General features: G+C 52.1%; 2 protein-coding genes across 13 annotated transcripts in view; one reads left to right on the forward strand and one right to left on the reverse strand.

Annotated features, from left to right (window-relative positions):
• LOC112207929 (putative glycosyltransferase ALG1L2) overlaps positions 1-12,495 on the reverse strand; it is a 205,815-nt gene that overhangs the window by 149,112 nt on the left and 44,208 nt on the right. For 5 of the 11 annotated variants that reach the window (XM_063816137.1, XM_063816140.1, XM_063816141.1 and 2 more), the window contains one exon: positions 3,883-3,998. In XM_063816137.1, coding sequence (XP_063672207.1) covers positions 3,883-3,998 — 116 coding nt within the window. Of the gene's footprint in view, positions 1-940; positions 1,056-2,606; positions 2,718-3,882; positions 3,999-4,414; positions 5,621-12,495 lie in introns of those variants that run through there. The other 6 variants (XM_063816143.1, XM_063816145.1, XM_063816144.1 and 3 more) reach the window with 3 other exon arrangements.
• On the forward strand, positions 5,544-9,180 carry LOC129135646 (putative protein FAM90A26). Of its 2 annotated transcripts, XM_054656537.1 has the most exons (4): positions 5,544-5,733; positions 6,228-6,427; positions 6,886-6,994; positions 7,659-9,180. In XM_054656537.1, the coding sequence occupies exons 1-4, from the start codon at positions 5,611-5,613 to the stop codon at positions 8,619-8,621; spliced, it is 1,395 nt and encodes a 464-aa protein (XP_054512512.1). In that variant the 5' UTR covers positions 5,544-5,610; the 3' UTR covers positions 8,622-9,180. The 2 variants fall into 2 exon arrangements, with proteins under 2 accessions (XP_054512512.1, XP_054512511.1); XM_054656536.1 differs by lacking the exon at positions 5,544-5,733 and having other exon boundaries at positions 5,974-6,427.

Here is a 12,495-nt window from a genome sequence, read left to right on the forward strand (position 1 = left end):
TGGGCTCCTACCCACCCCACGCTCAAACCAGGCTGGGGGTTGGAACAGGGTGTGTGGTTTCTGGGAGGTGGTTCTTAGATTTGGCATCTGAAGAGTATAAAAGCCTGGGGGGGTGCACATCAAAATGGACAAACTGATTTGAGGAGGGAGCCTTAAGGAAGGTTTGTACCTTCTGTGCTGGATGCTCTTCAAGGACTGAAGAATTATTTTTGCATGTTTTTCTTAATTCCATGGCCATGGAACAAGTAAAGGCAACCCCCTGGGGACTGGCTCAGCACATAAAATATGACTTTTCTAGGACACCAGATTTGATCCCGACATTCCCTGAGCTCAGCTCACACGAGGGGCTCGCATCCCTGAATCCCATCCAGGGGCCGGCTCCTGAGCAGGGGCCAAGGGCTCAACGTTTGCTGGGGCTACTGCTTCTAGAATCTCCTCTAACTCCACCCTTCCAAACACCCGTCTATGCTGGGTGGAGTCAGGCCACAGCATGACACTCATTTAACTGATTCAAGCCCAGCACGTGAGCTTGGCCAAAAGGGACATGGTGGGAGAGAAAGAAAGAAAGAAAACCATGTAAGCCTGCAGGCAATTCCCGCCAATTCTACTCTGGGAGCAAAAGCCCCTAGTGGAGTTCTGGTATTTAAGGTGCTTTTTTTTTTCATATTGGGTTGCTGCAAAAGTAATTGCCATTTTTAATGGCAAAAACCGTGTTTACTTTTATGCCAACCTAAATATAACATGAGCTCTAAATGGAAGCAACTACTTCAGTGAGGCTCAGCCCAGACACAGTAACCGCAGGGCTCCTCGTCATGGCCTCCAGTGTGTGCTGGACTGACCGAGGGGCAGGGCCTCACTGTGGGCAGCTCACTCTGCACTGCTCCCCCACAGTGGTGGATCTGTGAAGCTATCCCCAGAAAGATTCGGGTTCTGCTCCTACCACTTGAAGTTCACGGCACACGCAGGCAAACAGCACCTGAACATGTCCACCACCTTCATAGGCAGGTCCAGGCCACTGGAGGACGTGTCCAGATAGACACCCAGGTCCACCGACCCTGCTAGTCAAGAGGGGTGGGTCAGAGCGCTGGTCTCTGCCCTGGGAACACAAATCCTTCCAGCACAGTGAGGCAACATCCCCTGAGGGGAGTGAAAATTGGATAAGGCCCCCGACAGCCCCAACCACAAGTGGCTTAAGCTGGCCAAGCAGCCACACGGCCTGTCTGGGACATCTGAAAATGTAAGTTGACACTTTTTCTACGTAACCACAATTTGATTTTTTTGTTGTTGTTGTTGTTTTGTTTTGTTTTGTTTTGAGACAGAGTCTCACTCTGTCACCCAGGCTGGAGTGCAGTGGCACAATCTCAGCTCCCTGCAACCTCCAACACCCAGGTTCACCTCCCGCCTGTAATCCCAGCATTTTGGGAGGCCAAGGTGGGCGGATCACCTGAGGTCAGGAGTTCAAGACCAGCCTGGCCAACATGGTGAAACCCCATCTCTACTAAAAAAAAAAAAATACAAAATTAGCGAAGCGAATTCGTGGCAGGTGCCTGTAATCCCAGCTACTCAGGAGGCTAAGGCAGGAGAATCGCTTGAACCCGGGAAGGCAGAGGTTGCAGTAAGCCAAAATCGCGCCATTGCACTCCAGCCTGGGCTACAAAAGCGAAACTCCGTCTCAAAAAAAAAAAGAAATAATAATAATAATAATAATAAACCACAGCACACCCACCGCAAACCAGCTGTCAGTGTGAAAATAAGCCAAATAGCTTAACATTTCTAAAGACTAGCTGGGGCCAGGCATGATGGGTCACGCCTGGAATCCCAGCACTTAGGGAGGCCAAGGCGAGAGGATCACTTGAGGTCAGGAGTTCAAGACCAGCCTGGACAACATGGTGAAACCCTGTCTCTACTAAAAATACAAAAATAAGCCAGCTACTGTGGCGGGCTCCTGTAATCCTGTAATCTACTTGGGAGGCTGAGGTGGGTGAATCGCTTGAACCCAGGAGGCGGAGGTTGCATGAACTGAGATCGTGCACTCCAGCCTAGGCAAAGGAGCAAGACTGTCTAAAACAAAGACTAGCTGGAGAATCCTGCCAGGAAAAGGCCCTCAGCCTCCAAGTACTCTGCTCACTCGAAGCTGGAAGATGCGGCTATAGAGACGCATCAGGACCAAGCCATGACTCCCCACTTGGAGAAATCAACGGGGAAAGAGACGGAGGCAAAGGAGAACCATCTCACTGGGAGAGGCGACGCTGTTTGACACATCGTCCCTGTACCTCCCAAAGCCACTGCCCTCCCACACCTGGGCAACAGTGGCCCCAACCCCAGGCCCAGACTTCCTGCAGGAAGGAAGAGGACTGAATGGAGGGCGTGGCAGACTGAAAGGACGTGGCCTCCTCAAACCCCTTGGTAAAGGGCCTCTGGGGCCACCTGGCAGGAAGGGGCTGGCACACCAGGAAGTAGCCTCCTCCCGGGAGTTCAGCCAGAGCCCAGGTCCTGTCCCCAAGTGGCCTCCAGAGCCACCTTTTCAGAAAAAGTACATCCTGCCCACCCCTGCTCCCCCTGCTTAAGGCTCCGTCTCCTCCCTGAGCCTCCTGCTGGCCTCTCACCTAGAAGCAGGGGTAGTCCTCGGCCCTCCAGCCAGGGGGTGCAGACCTGGATGTGCTGGAAATGCTTCTGGTGGATGAGGCGGCTGTAATACTCCCTCAGAGGCCCTTTGCCTTCACAGAGAAGAGCAGACACTGCCATGCACCCGTCTCTGTCCCTGCCACGTGGTCCCAGGCCCAAGACACTCCCCCTAGGAGGAATCCTTTTCCCAGAAGCTCCACCCCTCAGCAGCTCCAGTCAGGCCCCATCCGGGCCCTTCCAGAAGCAACCCAGGAGCCCCAAGACCTGCAGGGATGTGTTCACCCTGACCCCTGACGCATAGCCCTGCACCTGCAGCCAGCTGGCCTCAGGCTGCAAACATGGCGGGGTAAGCACTGGCCTGGCACCTGACCGCCCACTGGGTGGACCCAGCCTTCTGTCTGTGTTGTGCGCAGGGGACACAAGGACTCCCGCTGCCCTGGCACAGCCCCCAGATCACATGGTGCAGGTTCCAAGCCGTGCCTGCCCTGCCACAGCCTCCAGAGCACATGGCGCAGGTTCCAAACCACTCCTGGGAGCCTAGAGGCCAAAGGAGGGAGGAGAGCAGGATCAGCAGCTGGCCCAGACCCCGCCTCTTCCCACACTGCTTCCGCTTTTCCTCCTCCACAATGAGTCACCTGGAAAGGGCTCAGCAGCAGTAACTGTGGGACAGGGGCTCTTCCGTTTGAAAAATTAAAAGAGGCTTGGTTAAGGCAACAATGACATGGCCGGGCACAGTGGCTCATATCAATAATTCCAGCATATTGGGAGGCCAAGGCGGGTGGATCACCTGTGGTCAGGAGTTGAAGACCAGCCTGGCCAACATGGTGAAACCCTGTTTCTACTAAAAATACAAAAACAAACTGGGTGTGATGGGCACCAGTAGTCCCAGCTACTCGGGAGGCTGAGGCATGAGAATTGCTTGAATGTGAGACGCGGAGGTTGCAGTGAGCTGAGATCACACCACTGCAGCCCAGCCTGGGCGACAGAGACTTTGTCTCAAAAAAAAAAAAAAAAAGACACCAATGACGAAACAAGAAAAAAAAAAAGATGCTTGCAAATTACTGAAAAACTAGAAAGCTTGTTATCTACAGATTCACATCTGGGCTCCCTGCCCTGCTGTGAAACCCTCTGAGCCACAGTTTCCCGCATGTAAAGCAGTATAAGACCCTATGGCAGAGAGCTGCAGTGAGGATTAAGGAGACAAGATCGTGGCAAGCACACGGTAAAGGCGGGGTATCCCTCCCTGGACTCAAATACCTGGAGTCGCAAGACGAGCTGAAAAAGCAGCCAGGCACTGAAGGACAAAGCGGTGCTGAATTTCTTCATCTGTGCTTCCCAGTGCGGTCCAATTCACGGTGGTTTCCGAGCGCCTCCTGGAGGAGAAAACACATGAGGGTGTGGTTAGGGTTCTCTGCTGACAGACCTACCGTGGGGAAGAAAGAGAAACCCTAAAGATGGATCATGGCCGTGACTGCATGTCAAGGAGAATCTCCTTGATGACACTGAGGCCTACGTCGAGATAGAGTAAATCTGGTCCAATTAAAAGGTGTCTATTTTACCACATTTTTTAAAACAAAACAAAACACAAAAACAAAAAAGATGGAAAAGAAGACAGGGGTACAGGCACCAGTGTTACATGTCTGACGGGGAACATCTATTCTTCAAAGCTTGCAGCTGTACACGTAGGTTTTAGAATGTCTGTCAGCAGTGGACATGATCTTAGAGTGGGCTGTGCAGATAGACCTTTCCAGGTCATGTAATTGGATTAAGTTGATTGTAATTAACCTACATGTAACTGATTAGGTTAGGGTACATTCCACGTCAGGTGACCAGAGGCAGTATAAAAGGAAGCCTGGAAAGCAGAGGTCCCTCTCCGCCCCTTCCTCTGTCGCCGTGGATGCTGCATCGCTCCCAGCGGGGCTGCTCCATCACCTGCCCATCTCAGCGCCAGCCGGGGAAAGAAAGTAGACGTGCAATTTCAGGTTAATTTCACTGAACAGTTGTTTGTTTCACGCAATCCCTGAGGGGTGGGGGGGAAAAGAGACAAAGGAGGCCGAAAGAAACCGATCACACTGGGGCTTGCTGATGGGGTAGGGTGTGCTCTCGTTACAAGTAATTCTTGGAACAGAAAACGAGAAAGCATTTCCGTCTCCATGTGTGGGATAAGACCAAGGTGGGAATGCGAAAAGAAATGTACTGCAGCATGCTGAATTGGTGGGTGAATGGAAAAAGGACTTTGGAAAAAAGGGTGGTTTGCCCTTCAGCCATGTAAGACATCGATACGATATGGCACTTGTTCACAGTTTGTTTAGATGAATTCATGTGGCATGTGTAAAATACCAGAAAAATAAATAAAGAGGGGCTGGAGCTAAAGCCAAAAAGATAGAACAGGAAAGACCATCACCTGCTAGTGTGGTAGAGAGGAAGGTAACTTCTCTTTATGAATTTGTGTTTGGAAGTTGCCTAATGAAATGGCAAGAGTAGCGATTCAAGTTGTCACAGGAAGCATCCCTTATCTCAGATTTCAAACAGACCAGCCAAAGGGTGACACACGCCATGCCCTGTGGCTTTGATCATTCTGTCCGTCAAGGGAGATAGAGTCATCGTGTCTTCTACCGGAGTGAATCGTGATAGACATAAGTCCGGTCTCCAGAATCAGTTGCTTGTTTTGGGTTGAAAGGTCAACTCCCCATACCTAGGCCACGGGCCCTGTGGCAGGCGAGGTTTACTCTCGGACTAAGTAATCATGGCAGAGGAACACACAATATCTGAGGATGCACACAGCACATTGTGTTCCACAGATTTGACCGACTGGTGGTGAGGTCTCCTCATGACCACACCGGCAAGGATTTAGCGGGGGGCTTCCTGTGGGTGTGTGAATATCCAATGTGCTTAACCATCGACATGTGTGTGTTTGTGTGTGTTTCAGGTGACCCAACAATCAACCCCTGAAAAAGCCGGTCATAAAACCCACAGGATACGAAGATGATGGCACGTCATGATCCCAAACCTGGGGCAAACAGACTGGTGAGAGCCCAGACCCTCCAGAAGCAGCGGAGCGCCCCAGTTGGGCCAAGGTCTCCCCTGCCCGATGAAGAAGATCCAAGGGTAAGTCTAGAACTGGATCTCTTGGGTATTGGGGTGGGGGCGGGGACGGGGGGAGGGTGTGTCACACGGTCCTCAGAGACTGGGTTGGATTCCAAAGAGTTCTGTCACCACCACCCAGGTTGCTTTTCCCATCCAAGGTGGGCGTGGCTTGGGACCTCCTCCCCGGCCCGATAGGCCTCTTGAGAGACCCTTGGGGGCAACCTCCCTTTCTACTTAGAGTCCTGTGTGGCCACGTTTGGTTGTGTTGTTGACATCGGGTTCACCATCGTGCCCCTTAGAACCTTGAGTCCTGCCTTTTAGAGTTCCTCCGTCACATGGGCTTTGGGAGGGAACATCGTATCCGAACTCTCCCAGCACTTAACGGCCCCCATGCCGGTGTCCCCTCTTTGGAATCCTTATTCAGCTCTGAATTCACAATCCGTCTCAATGTTGACGTGGGATCGCTGCCTGTGGCTTCAGCTCACTCACTGACATCACTTCCTTTCCACCCACAGCTCAAGTGCAAAAACTGCGGGGCCTTTGGCCACACGGCCAGAAGCACCAGGTGCCCCATGAAGTGCTGGAAGGCAGCCCTGGTTCCAGCGACCTTGGGGAAAAAGGAAGGGAAGGAAAACCTGAAACCATGGAAGCCCCAGGTTGAAGCCAACCCGGGGCCCTTGAACAAGGATAAGGGAGAGAAGGAAGAGAGACCAAGGTGAGCAGTGGGAGGGGTTTTCACCACTCTTAGGGTACTGCCTCCTAAGGACATGGTGTCTCTGCACCTGCACACCGTGTGCCTTTCCGTCTCCGGGCCAGGGAAGGAACGCTGCAGAGAAATAGACCTGAGCTCCGTGTCCTCCAGGGTTCCACACCCAGGAGCTCCTTTGGCTCTGGGAGATTCAGGGACGGGGAGAGGCGGGGGCGCTTCGTGCAGGTTCCCCACGACAGGGGGAAAAGCGATGGAATCCAAATCACAGTCCTTAGTTGGGAAGACTAGAGGGCCACATGGAGGATGGGAAGGTTGGCACGTGAGGGAAAGTGCTGAGGCGGAAAGGGCACCAGATGTCCATTTCTGTATCACAAAACACGGAATGGGACTGGGCCCCAGACAGGGTTCTCCCTGTCTCCTTGGGAAAACCAGGGGGCACGACCTGACCTTTTTCTGTTCTGCAGGCAAGGAGACCCGCAGAGGAAGACTCTCCTCCACATATTTTCTGAGAAACCTCCAGAGAAGCCGCTGCCAAATCGAAAAGGATCCACGGAATCTTCTCATTATCTGAGGGTGAGTGTCACCCTGGGCCCCTGGCCTTTTTCTCCTCTAGGTCAACCTGGTTGATTTCCTTTCAGCTTCCTGTCTGCGGGAGGAAATCGGGGAACCCCTCTTTCTTGCCTTCTTGGGGTCAGGGACTCCACGATCCTTCCAGGTCAATTTGATTCCAGGCGAAGGCATCTGAAGATGCCGTATTTCCTGTGGCTTACTTTCTGTCCAATTATGGCAAGCCTGCCAACAACACGTTCCTAGCGGCATGAGGAAATTAGGTCCTCAGAGGCCCCAAACGTGGAGAAGGCTAAACCCAGGAACATGCATGTGTTCAGAGAAGACGTCCTGAGTACCCTTGAGCCACCAACCTGCCTTCGGAAGGGCATTAGTCCCTTCCACTTCATGGAAGAGTGAGTGGAGGCGCTTTGGTCCAGCTAATGCCCAAGACGCGATCTTTTGAACAATGGTGTGCTTAGGTCAGCAACACATAGCTCGAGAGCGCATCTTTCATGTGTCTTGTCCTGATCAGCACTCAGGTGGAGGGTCTGTCCCTACTTCCAAGGACCGCCTGTCGATACTGTACTAAGAATTTCATGGCGTGTGCACCTTGTCTTTGGATGTGCTTGATTTTCATGTTGGCTCCATGCGGAGGAACTTCTAACCTGTGTTGTTTCCTCTCTTTCAGGTTGCAAGCGGGCCAATGCCGGTCCACACAACCACTAAGAGGCCGCGCGTGGACCCTGTCCTCTCTGATCGCTCAGCTACCGAAATGTCTGACAGGGTCTCCATCTTGGCTTCACTGTCTCCCCTCAGAAAAGCCAGTCTGAGCTCCTCCTCAAGTCCTGGACCAAAGGAAAGACAGACAGGGGCTGCGGCCGACATCCCTCAGCCTGCAGTCAGGCACCAGGGCCCCGAGCCTCTCCTCGTGGTGAAGCCGGCACACAGCAGCCCTGAGGGTGGCTGCCGAGAAGTTCCCCAGGCTGCCTCCAAAACCCATGGCCTGCTCCAGGCCATCAGACCCCAGGCACAAGACAAACGTCCTGCGGTGACCTCACAGCCCTGCCCACCAGCCGCCACACACAGCTTGGGCCTAGGCTCCAATCTCAGCTTCGGGCCAGGAGCCAAGAGACCTGCCCAGGCTCGGATTCAGGCTTGCCTGAACTTCCCCAAGAAACCGAGACTGGGTCCCTTCCAGATCCCCGAAAGCGCCATCCAGGGAGGTGAGGTGGGGGCCTCGGAGAATCTCCAACCTCCGCCAGCCGCAACCGAACTTGGGCCAAGTACGTCGCCCCAGATGGGCGGGAGGACACCCGCCCAGGTGCACAGCGTCGACCGGCAGCCTCCGCACAGCAGACCTTGCCTGCCTACTGCCCAGGCCTGCACCATGTCCCATTACCCAGCGGCCAGCCATGATGGGGCCCAGCCTCTCAGAGTGCTCTTCCGGAGACTGGAAAACGGACGCTGGAGCTCCAGCCTCCTGGCGGCACCCCCATTTCACTCTCCTGAGAAGCCGGGAGCCTTCCTCGCTCAGAGCCCTCATGTGTCAGAGAAGTCTGAGGGTCCCCGTGTTCGTGTCCCACCGAGCGTCCTCTATGAGGACCTTCAGGTTTCCTCCTCCTCAGAGGACAGCGATTCTGACCTGGAGTGAGACTGCAGGTGACAGGGTCTCCTTGGCCTCCAGCTCCCGTGACTTGAAAGGGAATGTGGGACTGAGGACCGGAGAGCAGAGAGAAGACTCTGTGCGGTGACTCCGAAGCTCCCCGGCTGTGGCGCTTCTGTGGATGTGGGAGCCCAGGCCAGGCAGGGAGCAGATGCAGGGACTCTGCCTCATTGAATTCTGGTGAGGGACATTGTAGTTCGCATGGTTCTCCGGAAACGCGCCAGGAAAAGCTTCCGTGCCAGAGATTCCTTGCCTCAGAAACTGCGTGATGCACAGGAGTCAGACTTCCGCTGGGACGTCAGTAGGAAACTGGGGAATTACTGTGTATTTGCTCTCTAGATGACTGAATAAGGGAAAAGTTAGGGAACCCTGAGAGGTGCAGCCCTTCCGCTGTGCCCCGCCCTGAGAGCAGTGTTTCGGACGCTGGGAAGCGTGCTGTGCAAAGCGCTCTCGGGGTCTTTCCTCAGCCTCGAAAACTGGGCTGTGGAATGCCTTTGTACATATGTGTGTTGAATTTGTTTAGAAGTGAATAAAATTCTCAAAAAGATGACGTATTGTCTTTTGACTCCCATTCCGTGTTTGTGTTTAACTGATTTTCCAAGTGAAGGGGTGGCCTGCCCCTCCAAACTTGTGGGTGTTTCTAGTCGGGTGGGATGAGAGACGGAGAAAAGAAATAAGACACAGGGACAAAGTATGGGGAAACAACAGTGGGTCCAGGGGACCGGCACTCAGCACACCAAGGACCAGCACTGGCACCAGCCTCTGAGTTCCCTCTATTTTTATTGATTATGATTTTCATTATTTCAGCAAAAAGGAATGTAGTAGGAGAGCAGGGTGATTATAAGGAGAAGGTCAACAACAAAAAAAACATGTGAGCAAAATAATCTATATCATTATTAAGTTCAAGGGAAGGTACTATGCCTGGACGTGCACGTAGGCCAGATTTATGTTTCTCTCCACCCAGACATCTCAGCGGAGTAAAGAATAACAAGGCAGCATTACTGCAAACATGTCTTGCCTCCCGCCACAGGGCAGCTTTTCTCCGAGATCAGACTTGAACAAATGTACAATCGGGTTTTACACTGAGACATTCAGTTCCCAGGGGCAAGCAGGAGACTGTGGCCTTCCTCCATCTCAACTGCAAGAGGATTTCCTCTTTTACTAATCCACCTCAGTGCAGATGCTTTACGAGTGTCAGGCTGGGGGACAGTCAGGTCTTTCTCATCCCACGAGGCCATATTTCAGACTATCGCATGGGGAGAAACCTTGGACAATAGCCTGCTTTCAAGGGCAGAGGTCCCTGTGGCTTTCCACGGTGCATTGTGCCCCTGGTTTATTGAGACTAGAGAATGACAATGAGTTTTACCAAGTATACTGCTTGTAAACACTTGGTTAACAAGGCACGTCCTGCACAGCCCTAGATCCCTTAAACCTTGATTTTATACAACACAGGTTTTTGTGAGCTCCAAGTTGGGTCAAAGCGGCTGGGGAAAATTGGCTGGGGCAAAGCTACAAATGAACAACTTCTCAGCAAAGCAAATGTGTAAAGTACAGGTCTTTTTCAAAATGCAGTCTCTTGTGTCTTCCCTTTCTACATCGACACAGTGACAGTGTGACATCTTTCTCTTCCCTACATCCAAGGGCTTGAAAATTTCTTGACTTGTTAGCAATCCAAATCGTTATGTCTCCGAAACAGACTTGACTGAGGGGACCGCAGGGCTGGGCAGGACCTTTGACTTCTTATACAACCACAGGAGCAAGAAAACCTCAGCCCCGCTCTACCAACACGCACCTAGTAAAATTCCGCCAACTGAATCTCACGCACGCTAACACGTGGGGAGCGTTGCTTGCACCACGAGTCCCCATTTGGCTCAACCGCCGATGTCAAGTGTGTGGTTCCGGTTGCGACGGCCCCCCGTGAAGTGGCTCCCGGATGTGCGAATGAACCAGGCAGAGTTTCACTGGCCAAATAGACCCCAGCAAAGCTGAAGTTAACTCCGATATTTGGGATGTACTTCAGAGGTAAAACATTCATCCCGTCTTCTTTCCGGATGTCTGACACCATGGTTCTCCCCCTGATCCTGAGAGTAGCTGAGGTAGAGACTCACTGAAAGATCTAGGCAGGGATATCCCATCATGCACAGGCTCTCTCCATTCTCTGACCTGGGAACAACTCTGAGCAGGATTCCACATCTAGGAGGCCTCGGAACTGAGCGGGATTTTCTGAGACACACCAAACGGCTGCTCCCTTTCCGCCGCTGTTGAGGGTCGTTATCTGGATTATCCAGATCACCTAGAAAGTATCCGTATCCAGAATCAATAAGATCAACTCTCTGCTCCTCTGACAGCAGGAGCAGGACGCAATGAACCAAAGAGCGTGGAAGGAAACGATATGACCGGAAAGCTCAGAGAATGGCCACAGGGGGTCGTCAGCAGGCCTTCCCACCTGAATCATGAATAATTAATGAAGCGCAAATCAAAGGGGACTCGAGTTTCCGCAGGTGCAATTCATCCAACGAGAGATCGCCGGAGGGCCAACAAGATTGAGAAACTGGGAGTCGGGTGCAGTGTCAAAGGGGACGCGACTGGTTCCAAAGCTCAAGAACACCATGGGGTCCCTTGGGCTACATGAGAAAACGCCCCAGTGTGCTGGTTCATCATTCCGACTCCTGCCTGTCTCTTCCCGTCCAAGAAACATGGACCCTAAGTCGTGCAGGTGCAGATGAGCATGGGCAGAATTAGGGGACGTAGCACAAAAGTTCAGGGACACGGGAGTTCCACAGAAAGTCCGGTGGATCTTCGCAAAACCAGAGAATTGGCAATGGGACCCAGGGAATTAGAGCCTCACAGGCGTCCGGGAGACTTTTCAGGCATAATGCCTGGAGTCGCAAGACGAGCTGAAAAAGGAGCCAGGCACTGAAGGACAAAGCGGTGTTGACTTTCTTCATCTGTGTTTCCCAGTGCAGTCCAATTCACTGTGGTTGAATTCATGTATTTATTTTACGTCGGCTTGTAGTTGCAAACTTTTGATGTTATTGATTTGTGGTTGGAGAGTTTCCCTTTGAAAAAGTAGATATTCTGAAGATGGAGGTTGTCCAAGATTGTATCTCAAGGTGAGTCTACTTGATGCCAGCGAAGCATACTTTGACATATAATGCATATGTTTGAATTATATTTGGTCTTTTTTACCACATTTTAAAAAATCACTTCGTGAAATATGTCAGAGTTAGATACACCAATGTTAAATTTCTCATCACATGTCCAGAGGCAGTGTAAAATGCAGTCTAGAATGCAAAATTCCCAGCCACTTCTATGTGGAACTTTCTGCAGAGTGGGATTGTATCCAGCGTTTTCAGGGGGCGCTGGTGTGGTACGAGCTGGTCCTTGGCTTCCTGCTGAAGTTGGAATCCTGCAGATTGCTTAGGGGCGGTTTCAGCCTGTCCCTTCTTTCCAGGTCGTCACTAACCTTTCCTGAGCCCCCATGGGGACTCAGAACTTATCTAGAGTCACAGGCCGGCCTGGGATGCTGCCCTTGAGCCTTGGTGCTGTCCATGATGGTTCCATGCCACTGATCTGCTGGGAGACATTCTGCAGAGGGATGGGCTGGCATGAGCTGTCCCTGCCTTTCTGTAAATCACAGAGATTTCTGCTGTCTGAAGCCACATAGAAATATCTGTGGAGTCTCAGGTAGGCCAGGGACGCCATTCACAGGCTCCTGTTCTTCCTCTTAATGGTAGCAAGAGTGATTTCTGAGTTTCCTAATTGACTTCGAAATAATTTTGTTGATTTCATTGTAACAAAGACCACTCCTCTTTCTGTGGCATCCAGTTCACCTGTAGGGTTTTTTGGGATTATGTGGAAA

Source organism: Pan troglodytes, chromosome 7 (assembly GCF_028858775.2).
Source record: "Pan troglodytes isolate AG18354 chromosome 7, NHGRI_mPanTro3-v2.0_pri, whole genome shotgun sequence".
Lineage (NCBI taxonomy): Eukaryota > Metazoa > Chordata > Mammalia > Primates > Hominidae > Pan > Pan troglodytes.